The sequence below is a fragment of the Arvicanthis niloticus genome, chromosome 19, assembly GCF_011762505.2.
Source record: "Arvicanthis niloticus isolate mArvNil1 chromosome 19, mArvNil1.pat.X, whole genome shotgun sequence".
In the NCBI taxonomy this organism is placed as follows: domain Eukaryota; kingdom Metazoa; phylum Chordata; class Mammalia; order Rodentia; family Muridae; genus Arvicanthis; species Arvicanthis niloticus.
The window spans coordinates 32,190,938-32,205,596 of record NC_047676.1 but is presented as its reverse complement, the minus strand read 5'-3'; the positions used below and the strand labels follow the sequence as shown (position 1 = coordinate 32,205,596).

General features: G+C 38.8%; 1 protein-coding gene across 2 annotated transcripts in view; it reads left to right on the top strand.

Annotated features, from left to right (window-relative positions):
• The window catches only part of Mroh2b (maestro heat like repeat family member 2B), a 63,643-nt gene that overhangs the window by 34,660 nt on the left and 14,324 nt on the right, over positions 1 to 14,659 (top strand). For both annotated transcript variants that reach the window (XM_034523545.2, XM_076916166.1), the window contains 8 exons: positions 4,529 to 4,555; positions 5,277 to 5,396; positions 5,573 to 5,652; positions 8,461 to 8,596; positions 8,685 to 8,780; positions 9,088 to 9,177; positions 9,489 to 9,609; positions 13,129 to 13,226. In XM_034523545.2, coding sequence (XP_034379436.1) covers positions 4,529 to 4,555; positions 5,277 to 5,396; positions 5,573 to 5,652; positions 8,461 to 8,596; positions 8,685 to 8,780; positions 9,088 to 9,177; positions 9,489 to 9,609; positions 13,129 to 13,226 — 768 coding nt within the window. The remainder of the gene's footprint in view (positions 1 to 4,528; positions 4,556 to 5,276; positions 5,397 to 5,572; positions 5,653 to 8,460; positions 8,597 to 8,684; positions 8,781 to 9,087; positions 9,178 to 9,488; positions 9,610 to 13,128; positions 13,227 to 14,659) is intronic.

Here is a 14,659-nt window from a genome sequence, read left to right as displayed (position 1 = left end):
AAGGACAATCTGTCTGACAAGGCTCACTGTCACTTAGGGATGACTTCAGTCTCCTACTATAAAAATGTTGACCAATCGGTCATGTCATTTCTAATATCCAATGTAACCTCAAAAGAAAGAATCAGGAAAGGGAAAAAAGTCCTAAAATAGAGCCAGAGAGTATCAACCTAGAAGCAGTTATGTCAGGGACTGGGGCTCTCATTCATCAGGCCCTGATTCTGTTCCCCTTGAGTCTAATAAGCAACATTAAGGATATTTTTAATTATAAAATTTTTGTGATACATTAATTTTTAGTCATCTATTGAAGCAACACTACAAAAAGAAAAAGAAAATAGAGATGATCAAAATGGATAGGAATGTATCTTCAGAGTAAGAAATTCTGGCAAAATATAATATATGTGAAAATGAAACAAAGAAAATACATAAAATTTGTAAGGAAATATGGCTAGGATATTATACTAAAAATAATTATTGTAGATACTTTAAAAAACAAAGCTAAAAGGCTAATCTTTTATATAAAATAAAGTCTGGTTGGTTTTTCGAGACAGGGTTTCTCTGTGTAGCCCTGGCTGTCCTGGAACTCACTCTGTAGACCAGGCTGGCCTCGAACTCAGAAATCCGCCTGCCTCGAACCCGAAATCCGCCTGCCTCTGCCTCCCAGGTGCTGGGATTAAAGGCGTGCGCCACCACCGCCCGGCGAAGTCTGGTGTGTTACTGTGTGCTTATTATCATGGTGCTTGAGAAGATGAGGAAGAGGGGAGAGGAAGACTTTGAACATGTAAAAAGAAAAATCAATAAAATATCAGCAAATAGAATTTAAGGCTACATTTAAAAAGATCACATCCATAACCAAGTTTATGTCATTCCAGAAAGGTGGGGGTGGTTCAGCATACATGAATAACTGCAATGCAGTATGTTATTGGACTCAAGGAAAACAATCACACTATTGTCTCAATAGATAAAATTTTGACAAGATTCCATTTCCCTTTATCTTAAAGAAACCAGGAATTGGAATAATAGATCTCAACATAATAAAGGCTACACCTGATAAAGTTGTAACCAACATTATGCTAAATGAGAAAAACCCAAAAGCAACACCTCTAAAATCAAGAATAAGACAAGAATATTCACTCTGCCCTTAATATAGTACACCCAATCTTAGCTAGAACAGTAAGATGAGAGAGAAATAAAAGAGATGAAAACAGCAAAAGAAGAAACCAAACTATTCCTAGTCACAAACAACATGGTCTGATACTTTAAAGGCTCTAAAATTCCACCAGAAAAGTCATAGGTCTGATAAATAATTCCAACAAAGTATCAGAACACAAAATCAGCATACAATAACCATTAGCTTTTCTATGTACCAATAACAAACTTGTCAAGAAAGAAATCAAGAAAAAAAATCCCATTTGCTATCACTTCAGAAGGAAAAAAATATTCAAAAATAACCATAATCAAGGATGTAAATGACTTCTTGAATGAAAGCTTTAAGACGCTGTGGGAATTTTAGAAGACATAGGAAATAGAGGGGTGTGGCATGCTCATGAATTGGCAGAATTCATATTGCAAAAATATTTATATTATGGGAATTGACCAATAGATTTAAAAGCATCTCCATTCAAAAGTCAATCTTATTTTTACAACAATAGAAAATCCATCTGTTGTGGATTGAGTGAAAATGGGCCCCATAGGCTCATAGGGAATGTCAGTATTAGAATAGGTTATAGGGAAGGGCCTGTGACCTTGTTGGAGTGGGTGTGGCCTTGTTGAAGGGGGTGTTTCACTGGGTGATAGACTTTAAGGTTTCAAATGCTAAAGCCAGCCACTCTCTCTTTCTGCTGCCTGTGGATCCTAATGCAGAATTCTCAGCTACGCTGCAGCATCATGTCTCCTTGCCTGCTTTCTTGCTTCCCTCCATGGTGGCAGTGTACTAATCTGTGAGCTAGCCCCAGTTAAATGTTTTCCTTTATAAGAGCTGCTGTGGTCATGGTATCTTTTCACAGCAATAGAGCCTTGACTAAGACGGCATCCTAAAATTAATATGCAACCAAGAGAAGCCCAAATACCCGAAAGTCTCCTAAGTGTCACAATAGATGATCTCAAATTATACTAAAGAGCCATAGTAACACAAACAGTATGGTGCTGGCTCAAAACAGGCACATAGGCCAACGGGAAAGAAAGGAGAACTGGGGGAAAGCTGTCATGGCAACGGCCACCAAGTCTTTGACAAATGTGTCAAAAGCAATAATTGAGGAGGGAAAAACTCTCTTCCATAAACAGTCCTTATAAAACTGGATATCCACATGTGAAAAATGGAAATGAATCTAAATCTCTTACCCTGCACACACACACACACACACACACAAAAGTTTCAAAATCAAAGACTTTAATATACAACATGAAACTATGAGACTTCTTGAGGAGTAATTCAACAAATCTTGAAGGTACAGACAGAGGCAGGGACTTTATTAAAAGGACATCAAAGTACAGGAAATAAACCCAAGAACTGACAATGGGATTGTTGTGAAATTGTGTAACTTCGGCATGGAAAAGGAAGCCATCACCTGCATGGGGAACAGCCAACAGGATAGTACAAATTGTTTGCCAACTATACATCTGATAAGGAGATAATAGATAGACTCTGTGGAGCATCCAAAAGTCAAATGCCAATGTTACAAGTCATCGAGTCAATACATTGGCTAATGAGTTGAATAGGCAGTTCTCACACAAATGGCCAATATTTTTCAGCTTCTTAGTCACAGGGAAAACATTCATGTTAAAAACACTTTAAGATTCTATCTCACCCCCACCCCCAAGTGGCTCTTGTCAAGAAAACCAATAACAGCAAATGATGGTGAGAATGTGAAGAAAGTAAAACTTGGGAACTTGTGGTGGACATGTCTACTGTGTGTCACCACTGTGAAAAAATAATACAGAGGTTCCTCACAAAACTAAAATTGGAACTGCTATGTGACCCAGCTCTAGAGCCCCTGAGTACATACATACTAAAGGGACTCTTAAGTGTACACAGAGATATCTGTGCATTTGTGTTTATTGACGCTCTAGTCACAATAAACAAAATATGAAATCGATACGCATGTCCATCAACAGACTAAAGGGACATGTGATGTATGTATGCAACGAAATTTTATTCAACCCAAGCAAAGAATGAAATTGCTACGTTTTTAGAGAAAACAGATGAAACTACAAATTATTGTTAAACAAACTAAGCCAGAAAAGCAAATGTTGCATTATATATATATATAATATATATTATATATATTATATTAATATAAGATATTAATATATTATATAATAATATAATATATAATAGTAATAATTATATATTGATATTATACAATATATGATATTAGTGTATTATATATTAATCTATAATAATATATAGTATATATAATATGAATGTTGCATATATATTATATATATATATATATATAATGCAATATTTGTTTTTCTGGATTATTTTGTATATATATACATAAATATATATATTTGTATAAATTTAGTTTGAGTTTATTTGTATACATATAGTCATAAAAGTGAAAGGAAACTGGGATGAAAAGAAGCATGTGTTTAAAGGCAGGATGAAGAATGCTCAACAGCAAGTAATAGAAAATACCTATCATAAAAGCAGAGGGGAGAACAAATTAGGGGAGGGAGAGAGGATGGGGGAGACAGTGCAAAAGGAAGTTTTAAAAAAGTTTAATGATTTACACACATGAAAACATCAAAATATCACAATAAAACCCATTTCTTTTTATGTTAGAGAAAAAAAGACAGAAGAAAGGAGAAATTAAAATCATCCTGGGCTACATAACAAGACCATTTCTCAAGTAAATAAATAATAAAATTTAAAACATAAAACACAATTGATTGATTAAAATGAGAGAATGCATTTTTTTTAAAAAATTACATTTTACCTTGAAACACCTGAATTCAGTAGTAACGCTAGCTATGAAGTGATGGAGGGATGGTTTTCTGAAGGCCAAGTAGACAGTTGCAACACAAGATTCAGACAGAATGGCTCACAGCACACTGTAAACGAGCTCACTGTCAGCTGTGTGCATGTATGCATCCTGCATATTCTGACAGGGCCTCGGTCAACTGCACACCTTCCCAGTCTCCCACAAGAAGCAACAGAAAACGGCAAATGCTAAAAGTATCCCTAATGCATCAGTCCCACCAGAACAGATTCAGACTCCCCAGAGCAAGCTTGGCTATAAATCTGACTGTTCATTCAGTTCTACAGACAGCCACGCTGTGCCTTTCCATTTTATGGCTTTGCCCACAATTTACTCCAGGAAATTACCTCTCTTCCTGCCCAAATGTAGAGCCTTCTGAGCCTGAAAACCCATCTTTACCCTTCTTGCTGTTGCTGTTCCTATTGTGCCTGCCAGTGAGACAGGACTCCTCTTGGGGCTGTGCTTCAACATAAGGGCTGTGTCTCTGGGGGTTGGAAGTGTCTGTGATTGTTGCTAACTCCATACCTGCTTTGTCTTTAATTTTTCAGGTTCTGGGCGTGTCTGTCATAAATAAGGTAGGAGACAACAAATAGATGATAGAGAGATAGAGAGAGAGAGAGAGAGAGAGAGAGAGAGAGAGATACAGAAAGATATAGATGAGAGAGAAAGAAAAATATATGCATGCACTGAGCACACTTCTCTGTGGGAAGCATGTCAAGTGTAGATGACCTCTTGATCTGATTCTTCCGAGAAGATCTGAATATGCAACTCGCTAACCCAATCTGAAGCCACGCCTCCTAAGCCTCATTTAAGAACAAAAAGCTATATTATTAAGGCTCCAGACAGTTTAGAAGTAGAAACCATTGCAGCACTTTCAAACTGTGAGTCAGGAATACTCCCTCCCCCCAGGAGACCATTATATCAATTTAGTCATAAACAGCAAAATGTTTAATGAAACAAAGTAAAAGGATAAACAATACAGTGCATATAACAATAGTATTATTAAATATTTATTTCAGTGTCTCCTAGATTTTGTTTGTGCAAATAAGTCTAAATTATTTCATTTCATTTCTGTGGTTTACGGTTAGAAAAAAAGTTTGAACAGCACCACTCTAGAGAAACTCCAATTTTTGTGGGAAGAGATTGACCTTTATATCCTAACTTTCCTGCCATTCAGACCCTAGGTGAAGAGTGGAGATGGAAAAGGGAGCAAATGTGTCAGCCATGGGTCACATATTTGTAGACCCAGGCCTGGTGCCTAAGACCTTGACTTTTACTGGGGCTCATTTGCTTCAGGACATGGATCTGCAAATGAGTTTCACAAGGAGCATCACTGAGGTTGGCATTGCTGTCCAAGATGCTGAGGACCAAAAGTTCCAGTTCACCTACAAGGAGATGTTGATCGGTTTCATGCTGGTGCGTGCCCAAGAAGGAAGAAAGGGGGTCTCCCAGTGTTCCATGTAAAAGCGGTGACATTCGTCATCACCATCATGAAACACATGTCTTGCATCCTTCTGATCCAAGGCAAAGAAAGACCCAAGCCTTTTCGAAATATTTTTGCCTCATTGTCTGTGTGTGTGTATGTGTTACAGGACTTGATAAAGGATGAACCCCTGAATACCTTAGCCAGTCCTGTTCGGTGGAAAGTCTTAATTGCCATCAGATATCTGAGGTAGAAGAAATCTTTGTTGTTCTTAGTGTATGTGTGTGTCTTCTGTGCACACATGCCTGTGTATGTGCATGTGCCAGAGGTGGACATGGAGGGTCTTCCTCAGTTGCTCTCCAGCCCATTTTTAAACCACATCGATCACTGAGCCTGGACTCCACAGTTTCTGCTAGACTGGCTGGCCAGTGGGACCCTTTCTCTGCTCACAAGAACACTAATCTACCCGTCTCGGCCCACCCCAGCACCCATGCACCTTTTTAGAGTCACATTCCATAGTTAAAGAATTACACTGTTGACTGTTAAAATTTGAAAAGTAGAGAAAAGTTACAATAAGAAAGCTCACCCATAATGCCCTTGTTGACATATTTGTCGACATCACTTTCCCCTTATCTCTGGCCTTCACTTTCTTCGAAAACCTGAGATCCTGCTGGCATGAGACCTTTTATCCTGGTTTTTCTCACTTCCTGTTATGAATTCCCATGTTATTATTGATCCAGCAATGATGACATTTTATTTATTTATGTATTTGCATGACAGTTATATAGAAAGATACTCAAGATCTGTAATCATCAAGGAAATTAAAATCAAGACTTGTTAGATCGCTGTTACCTTAAAAGAAACAAGTGCTGGTGGGAATGGGAGAAAAGGCGTCCTATACACTGTCTTTGGACATGGATGTTGGTACATCGTGGGAAACAGTATGGAAATTTCAACAGAAATTGAAAACAGAATTATCATGCAACCTTGCAGTCCATATTGTAGGTGGATACACAAGGAACATGAAACATCTTGTAAAACGTCTAATGCCAGTGTTTACTGTGGGGTCTCTCATAAAAACCATAGTAAGAAAACAACCTAAGTATCCATAAATCGACAAGGATATAAAAGATTGTAGGGAGCATGTACATAATAGAACATTATTTGGCCTTAAAAATTAGAATACCTTGTCCTTTATCACAACATGGGTTCAGCTAGAGGACATTATGCCAAATAAACTAATCCAGACATGGAAAGAAAAATTGCTATTGGTTCTCCCTTATATAGAAAAATCTAAATAAAAAGTCCAATACAAAGGAAATGTACAATAAAACAATGGCTACTAAATGCAGGGCCAAGGAGAATAAGAAAATGTCAATCAAAGAACACAGAGTAGCATTCTATATGATGAATAAGTCTGAAGACAGTGGGCAGCATTAGCAGCTGTGCTGCCAAATGGTATGCTAATTCAAGATTTCAGCTGCATGAGTGAATTATAGCTGGTCTTCCTGCAGTGGGATGGGAGGAGGCTATATGACCTATTACATAAGTTAATTTGTTTCTCTATTATATATATATATATATATATATATATATATATATATATATTCAATTATGATGCTATATAATTATAAATAAATAGCATAAATAATACATCATATAGTATTCTTCTAAAATGCACACAGTAAATGTATCCAAAGAAAATAAAAGATGATCCTTCTTTCCCCACACTGAATGGTCTTGACATCTTAGGTTCTCTATTCTGTCCCAGGAATCCAAGAGTCTCCCTATATACCTCCACTGCACTATTTTGATTACTGTGACATTACAACAAGCTTTCAAATCAGTAAAAACTGAGAAGAATTAGTACATTGATTACATTGATGGAGCACTTATAGAGCATGCACAAAGCCTTGAGTTAGGTTACCTAGCACTAAAAAAAAAATCTTAATAGCATGTTTGCATGTTTTGTTTTTATCTATCCAAAACATCCAGTACATTATCATTTCACCGTGTGTTCAGTATTTTTTAATCTATATTATCTCTCATTCAGAATTCTTAAAATTCAGTATGTACCACACTTAAATGACATCTCGGTTCACATTCACAACTCCAATGGCCAATGGCAACACTCAGTTTGTATAGAACTAGACAATCCTCTAAGTGCACACATACACACACACACACACACACACACAGTATTGATTGTATGGGGCCAACGCAGAGAAAAAGATAACCTGAAAACTGAGAGAAAGAAAATCAGGGGATGCTATGTTATGTTATAGAAATGTTATGTCAGTCATGGTCTCGCTTCCACTTGTGTGTATGCACACACATCAAAATCCATTAAAGTGAAGACCTCGGGTAGATGCAGTTCATTGTACACAAGTTTTACACTAGCCTGCTAATTTTAAGAAAAGGGTTGAACAAAGACAATGAGAAGATGAGTCGTCCCAGCTCAGCGTGATTCTCACTCCTCTCTGAGTACCTTTCTGTCAATCTTCTAACAGCATCCTCATTTATAACATATGTTCCTAGTGTGGAAGCTCAGACGTGTACCTTATTGTCTTGATTTACATTTTTCCAAATTTTAATGAATGGGCTCCTTATATTGAACTAACATTTGTGTTGTCCCAAGTCATGTCAAGTTTTGTTCTGATAACTATATAGTAAATGTTTGGATGCAAGGAAGGGAGGACAGAGGTGGGAGGAAGAAATAGAAATTTTCCAAAAAAAAAAAAAAAAAAAAAAAAAAAAAAAAAAAAAAAAAAAAAAAAAAACAGAAATGCCCTGTACATTTTACTAGAAATGCTCACAGAATTTATCAATAGTGATTTTAACAGATATTAACAGATTTAATAGAGCTTACCATCTTCTCAATATCCCAAGGAGCAATGGATCCCCTTTGTCTTACTATCGCCACCTTCCTCAATAGCTCAAACATATTTCAGAAAGTGTGACATATTCGTCACCTGCTCAACTGCTCTAGACAGATCTTCTGCACTCTCCTGGCTGGTTTGTAATTATATCCTCTGCTCCACGCGGGTCTCATTTCAGCAAACTGAAACCTCCGCTCTCACTAAACGACCATCTGAATATTCTTGAAGAGAATATTCGGAGGCTGCTGCCCCTTCCACCTCTGGAAAAACTCAAAAGTCAGGGAGAAACGGACAAGGACAAGGAACGCATTAATGTACGTGACTGGGGCCTGAGAAGAAAGGAAAAGCTCCCGTGGTAATTTTCCACTACAGCCTGAGACTAACAGTCACACTTGATTTCAGTTTCTCTACGAACGGTCTATGGATGCTCTAGGGAAACTTCTGAGGTCCATGATATGGGATGACACCGATGCACAGAACTGTGAAGAAATGTTTAACGTGAGTGGGGGCACCACTCACACTGGCTGCCCAACTCCCCGACCTGTCTGCAGGTTAGACACAGTAATGAGCCCCACCCGTCCAGTATGACCCATTTACTCCACCACGTAGAAGCAATTTGGTTTTGGGGGGTGGGGGCGTTGTTTTTGTTTTTTTGATTTGTTTTGTTTTGTTTTTTAGTTTACATGCAGGTGGAAACCCAGTTATAGAAGAAGCAAAGAGAGGGTAGAAATTGAGGGAGAAGGTAAAAAAAAATCAAATGCAAATGAAGCATACTGAGCAAAGACATCCCTTCTTTGCCCAACAGCTTCTCCGGATGTGGCTTGTTTCCCAGAAAGAGTGGGAGAGAGAAAGAGCATTCCAAGTCACCTCGAAAATCCTAACGAAGGACATTGAGGCAAGTACTCCTTTAAGCAGAGACAGCATTGCTAGTGAATCATGGGGACGTCTGAGATTCTTGTCTGGTAGATCTCAGGTCCCAGGTGAAGGGGTACTGCAAAGCCACGGGGGGTGTCTCACCAGTCCAGAGCTGAGCAAGCGCTGTGGCTACTCTGTGCAAGCGCTCACTCGGTCTTCCACGATCCATAAGAAATCAGGTACCGTGATTGAATTTCATCCTTAGAGCCTGCGGAGGGAAAAGAATAGACATATTAACCCTGTTGTACCACCAAGCCACCCCTTCACATAGGTGCCTCCTTTATTCTACAGGCACCACAGAACTTCAGAATTGGGTCACTCCTTGGACTCCTGGCCCCGCACTCCTGTGACACCCTGCCCACCATCCGTCAGGCGGCTACTAGCTCCACCATTGGTCTGCTCTGTGCAAAAGGTGCGGGAAAGGTAGAGAACACACAAGGTCCACCTGCCTTGGCCTCTCAAGTGCTGAGACTAAAGGTTTACATCACCACACTGAGGGTCTGGTTTTTTTTTTGTTGTTTTTTTTTTTTTTTTTATTTTTTTTTTTTTGTTTTTTTTTTTTTTTTTTTTATCTCTATGCTGCCCTGGTTGGCCTGGAACTCACTATATAAACCAAGCTGACCTGGAACTCACAGAGATCTACCTACCTGTCTCTACCTCCTGAGTGCTAGAATTAAAAATGTGTATCGCCACACCCAGCTTTTTAAAAAATTAAAGTATATATTTTTTTAAAAGCATTACAATAATTTCCCTTTTGAATACAGTGAACAGCTTCCATGTTGGGGTTTTTTCTCTCTTATACATTACATCTCTACTCCAGTTTCCACTCCTTCTGTTCCTCCCATCCCTCCCCTACCCCCACTTGAGACCCCTTTTCTCCTCCTAGGCTACCTCATCCAGCTGTGATATGAGTATTGGTGCCTAGTGTTTTTCCATCTTGTCATGCCATGTTTGGTTGATATCCTGAGAGTCCTGCTGTTTTGGGGGGAAGGGGGGAGTGATTTCTTAAAGTAGGTCAAAATGTTTTGAATGTCTCTGGCTTAAATCAAAGAGAAGTTGAACCTATTAGCAGTGTCTCTATATCACATATTTTTCTCCAAGAGAAAAATTACACAATTATTATGATGATGTGTAATTTTGTCAGAGTTCGCTAAGAGAGCGTTCTGTGGATGTCTTGTTTGTTTCTGGATTAGAGACAGAGTTCCCCATCCTCAGCATTTCAGTTACATGTGAAGAACTATTTGTACTTTAAAAGAAGAATTTGGGCTTCTGCAGTTAAGAGCATTCGCTGCTCTTCCAGATGACCTCAGTTCAACTCCTAGCATTCTCATGATAGTTCAAAACCAGCTGTAACTCCAGTTCCAGGGGACCCAATGTCTTCTATTGGTGTCCATGGAACCAGACACACTTTGGTGCATTGACATCATGCAGGAAAAACAACCATGTACAAAAAAAAAAAAAAAGAAGAAGAAGAAGAAGGAGAATTTTTTTAAAAAGAATTTTAAAACTTTGTTCTGAACTATGACCCCTAGTTAAGGTTAATTGAGTGGATGCATCACCAAAAGCATCTCTGCATCGTAGGAGATAGCTCCACAGAGATCAAGTGTAGCCTCAGGCACTGCATGGGTGGCTGGGAATTGGCTCAGGGGGTAAGAGCACTTAATGAATGAAGAGCACTTACAAGAATGAGAACCCAAGTTCAAATCCCCAATGCCCACATAAAAAGCTGAGCCTGGTCACATACACATGAAACCCAGCAGTGTGTAGGGAAGAGACAGGAAGGTCTCTGGAGCTTGTGGGCTGAAGTGTCCAGCTCTAGGTTCAGAGAGAGGAAGAAAGCAATGAGTGTGAGAGGGGAATACCTGGCATTGTGGTGTACACACACACACACAGAGAGAGAGAGAGAGAGAGAGAGAGAGAGAGAGAGAGAGACTCATACACATACAGACACACACGCTCATTCACACAAACAGATACATGCACACTAAGAAACCTCATAACACACAGACAGATACACACTCACAGACACACACAGACACACTCATACACACACTCATACACACACAGAAACTCATATACAAACAGACACAAAGATATACACACTCACAGATACACACACCTCATACACAAACAGACATAGAAACACACACACATGCACACACATACTCATAGACACACAGATACACACACTCATACACACACAAATACACACACAAAAGGAAAGAAGAAGATAGGAAGCAAGCAAGCTAGACAGTTATGTCAGACAGGCACAGGTTCAAATTCCAGCATTCCTATCCTTAAAACATGTTGAGTATTCAGGGGTACTTAATTAAGTGGCACACGTTTTAAGACAGGATAGATATTGAGAAATAGATCACTAAAAGTAATGAAGTAGGGCTTTATGGCTAAGTATATTTGATTATTTGGTTTTTTAATAAAAAAGAAAAGGAAAAAATACAAAATAAAATCTGGATTTCTGACGGGGTTGAAAACTTATAGTCTCATAGCCAATCCTGGCTATTTACTTTGAGAGAAAAGATTTGAGTGGATGGTTTTCAGCTGACATTCATTCTAAAGCCAAGAAAAAAAGCCAGGTTCAGAACTTAGTTAGGAGAGATGACAGAGGTTTTGGTTAGTCAACAAAATGATGGACTGGGTATTAGGACTATGTTGTACCTCACTGGTACAAATTGGCATAATTATGCTCTAATTGTATTTTGAGAGAAAAGTTTTATTTTAACAGGAAGGGTGATATGTAGGAGGAGCTAAGGTGGGAGGAGTACCTAGAAGAGAAGGAGCAAGGAGAGGAGAAGAAGAAGGAGAGGAGAAGCTAGGTGATGAGAGAGAGAAAGAGAGAGAAAGGGGGGGGGAGACATGGAGGCAGATGTTCACGTGTCTCCACCAGTCAAAGATAGTTGGTATATCTAGGTTGGGTATTGGATTACACTTCTGATTGAGCATTACCAAACTTATAAAGCCTTTGATTAACATCTAAAAAAAATTGTATAAAAGCAAAAAGGAAAAGGGGGCATGGGATAGGGGTTTTCTAGGGAGGGGAAATGGTGAAAGGGGATGGCATCTGAAATGTAAATAAAATATCCAATAAAAAAAGAAAAAATAATTTTAAAAATACAAAATAAAAAATGAATGGGGTCTCAACACATTGTAACCTTGCCTGGCTTGTAATTTACTCACTTTGTAGATCAGACTGGCCTCTACCTCACGGTGTTCCATGTGCCTCTGACTCTTGGGTGTTGGGATTAAGGGTGTGTGTCACCATGGCTACACTGTATCTGATTCTAAGTCCATGTCTGATCCATTGGGCCAGGCTGCCTCCCACGAAAGGGTCCAAGGTTCAGTTCCTACCATTACTATGCATTCACACGACAAGAAAGAACTCATTACTGTTCAGGTCTATTCATAAAGTTTTACCAATAATGAATTATGCAGCTATTGATGAATTTTATATTTAAAAAATGTTTTTCTTTCATTTCCCTCAAGGTGATTCACCACAGAACAAAACTTCAAAAAGAACAGTAGTAATAGCAGTTGCTAATTGGTGGCAGAGAAACTCAAGTTCAAATCAGGCAGCCCTATCTTTAGTAACTGTGTGATCTCAGGCAAATGACTTCACACCTCTCTGCCAGAGCTGCTTCACCTGCAAAAACAGAAACAGGAGCAGGGAACATACCTCCGATAACCTCTACGGGTAGAAGTTAAGACCATCGAGTGATCATTTACCATAGATCATTTGGCATAAAGCTACCTGTAGAAACTTTTTTTTAATGCTCACCAGCACATCAGGCAATCTTGTCCATGTTTCGTAAAAAAGCATCCAAGAGTTAAATTACTGTCACACCAGAAGACAGCTAGACTCTTCAACTCCATTAGGGTTTTTGAAACCCTGTCTTTCTCCCTTTGTTAACTATAGGCATTTGCCAGGAGGTGGACAGACTACAAGGCTTGCAGGAAGGGCTGTACTCTGAGGATGAACAGGTCCAGATGAAGATATCCTCCAAAATAGCTAAGGTAATGACTGTAAAAGACTGGCCCCATCAACAAAGCAATTTCTGCCTTAATTTCCAAATGAGTAAGCTGTGGCCTCCCCGCTATGAGGACAGCAAGGCAATGAATGATTTAGAAGTCCAAACAAGCCTTTCAGAGAGACCTTCTGTTCTGTTCCAAGCCCTCGGCTCTGATTAACAAGGTCACATGGGAAACATTCTGAAACAAGGGGCTTCCGGAAGTGGAGGCCCTGGAGGAAAACAGAGAAAGTGCTTTCCAGCCAATCAGATGCACCCTCTATACACTGCCTAATGTTCTTTCGTCTTCTTCAGGCAATGAAAGATTACAACTTATTTCTTAGTTATTGTGAGGACTGACCCATCAATGCTGTCTTTTATTCAAACCTGTCTTCATTCCTTTACCATCTCCTGAACACATAGCGTATATCAAGATCAACTCTAGGCTCTAGTAAAAATGAACCCAAAGCTACATTGCATCCTAGTCAAGGAAGTCTGAAAAAAATTATTATTATTATTATTATTATTATTATTATTATTATTATTATTATTATACTTTTATTATATAATAGATATAAAATTATTATATATTTTTATTTTTATAAAAAATTAAAAATAATAATAATTGAACAGAAGAAAACCAAGTCAGGGGATGAGAAACAGGATAGAGATGGGCGTCTAGAGAGAAAGAGACTCCAGTAAAGTCAACAGGACATGACAGCATGTTCACAGAGTGGAGAAAAGTATTCTGACAGGGTGCATTTGTTGTGTTGGGTCTAAAATATCTGAAAGGTCAGTAGTTGCTATCGGGAGAGTGGGATGTGGGGGAAAGCACATGCAAAATTACCAAAGTCATTTTGAAGGAAACGACAAGAATCCATCTGTGAGGGGAGATAACTTGGATCAAGGTGGAGGCAACGGCAGAGAGAAAGAGAAACTGACGGAATGGACAAGAGTCGCTAGCTAATGGCATATCACAGAAGCCTGAACAGTTTCTCTTGGAGCTGAACAACTCACAAACTGGCCTTCACACGGAAAAAAAAATAGTTCGTTATCTTCTCAACAAAACATCATTAGACCACTTAACAAGGAGGGGAGATGGTTCTGTGTAGGAATGTTCTCATATCAATAAAATACAGCCAACACAAGATAGTCAAAAGCCCAAGAAGATATCCCTGGGGACTCATTTAACCTGCCAACTTCCACCTTGCTGCCTACCCTCAGTCATTAGCTTTATATTCAGACACAGATGTTCATACCCACACACTGCTATCAATCAAACATTTCTGAACTTCTCATACCCAGAGACCAAAATTGCAGTTTTTATTTCCTTGACCTTATGGACTGATCTTAATAGTGAAGAATGGATCACTGACAGCCACTTGGTCATTCACCATGGTTTGCAGTATATGTGACAACTTCTCCTGCACTTGAAGCATA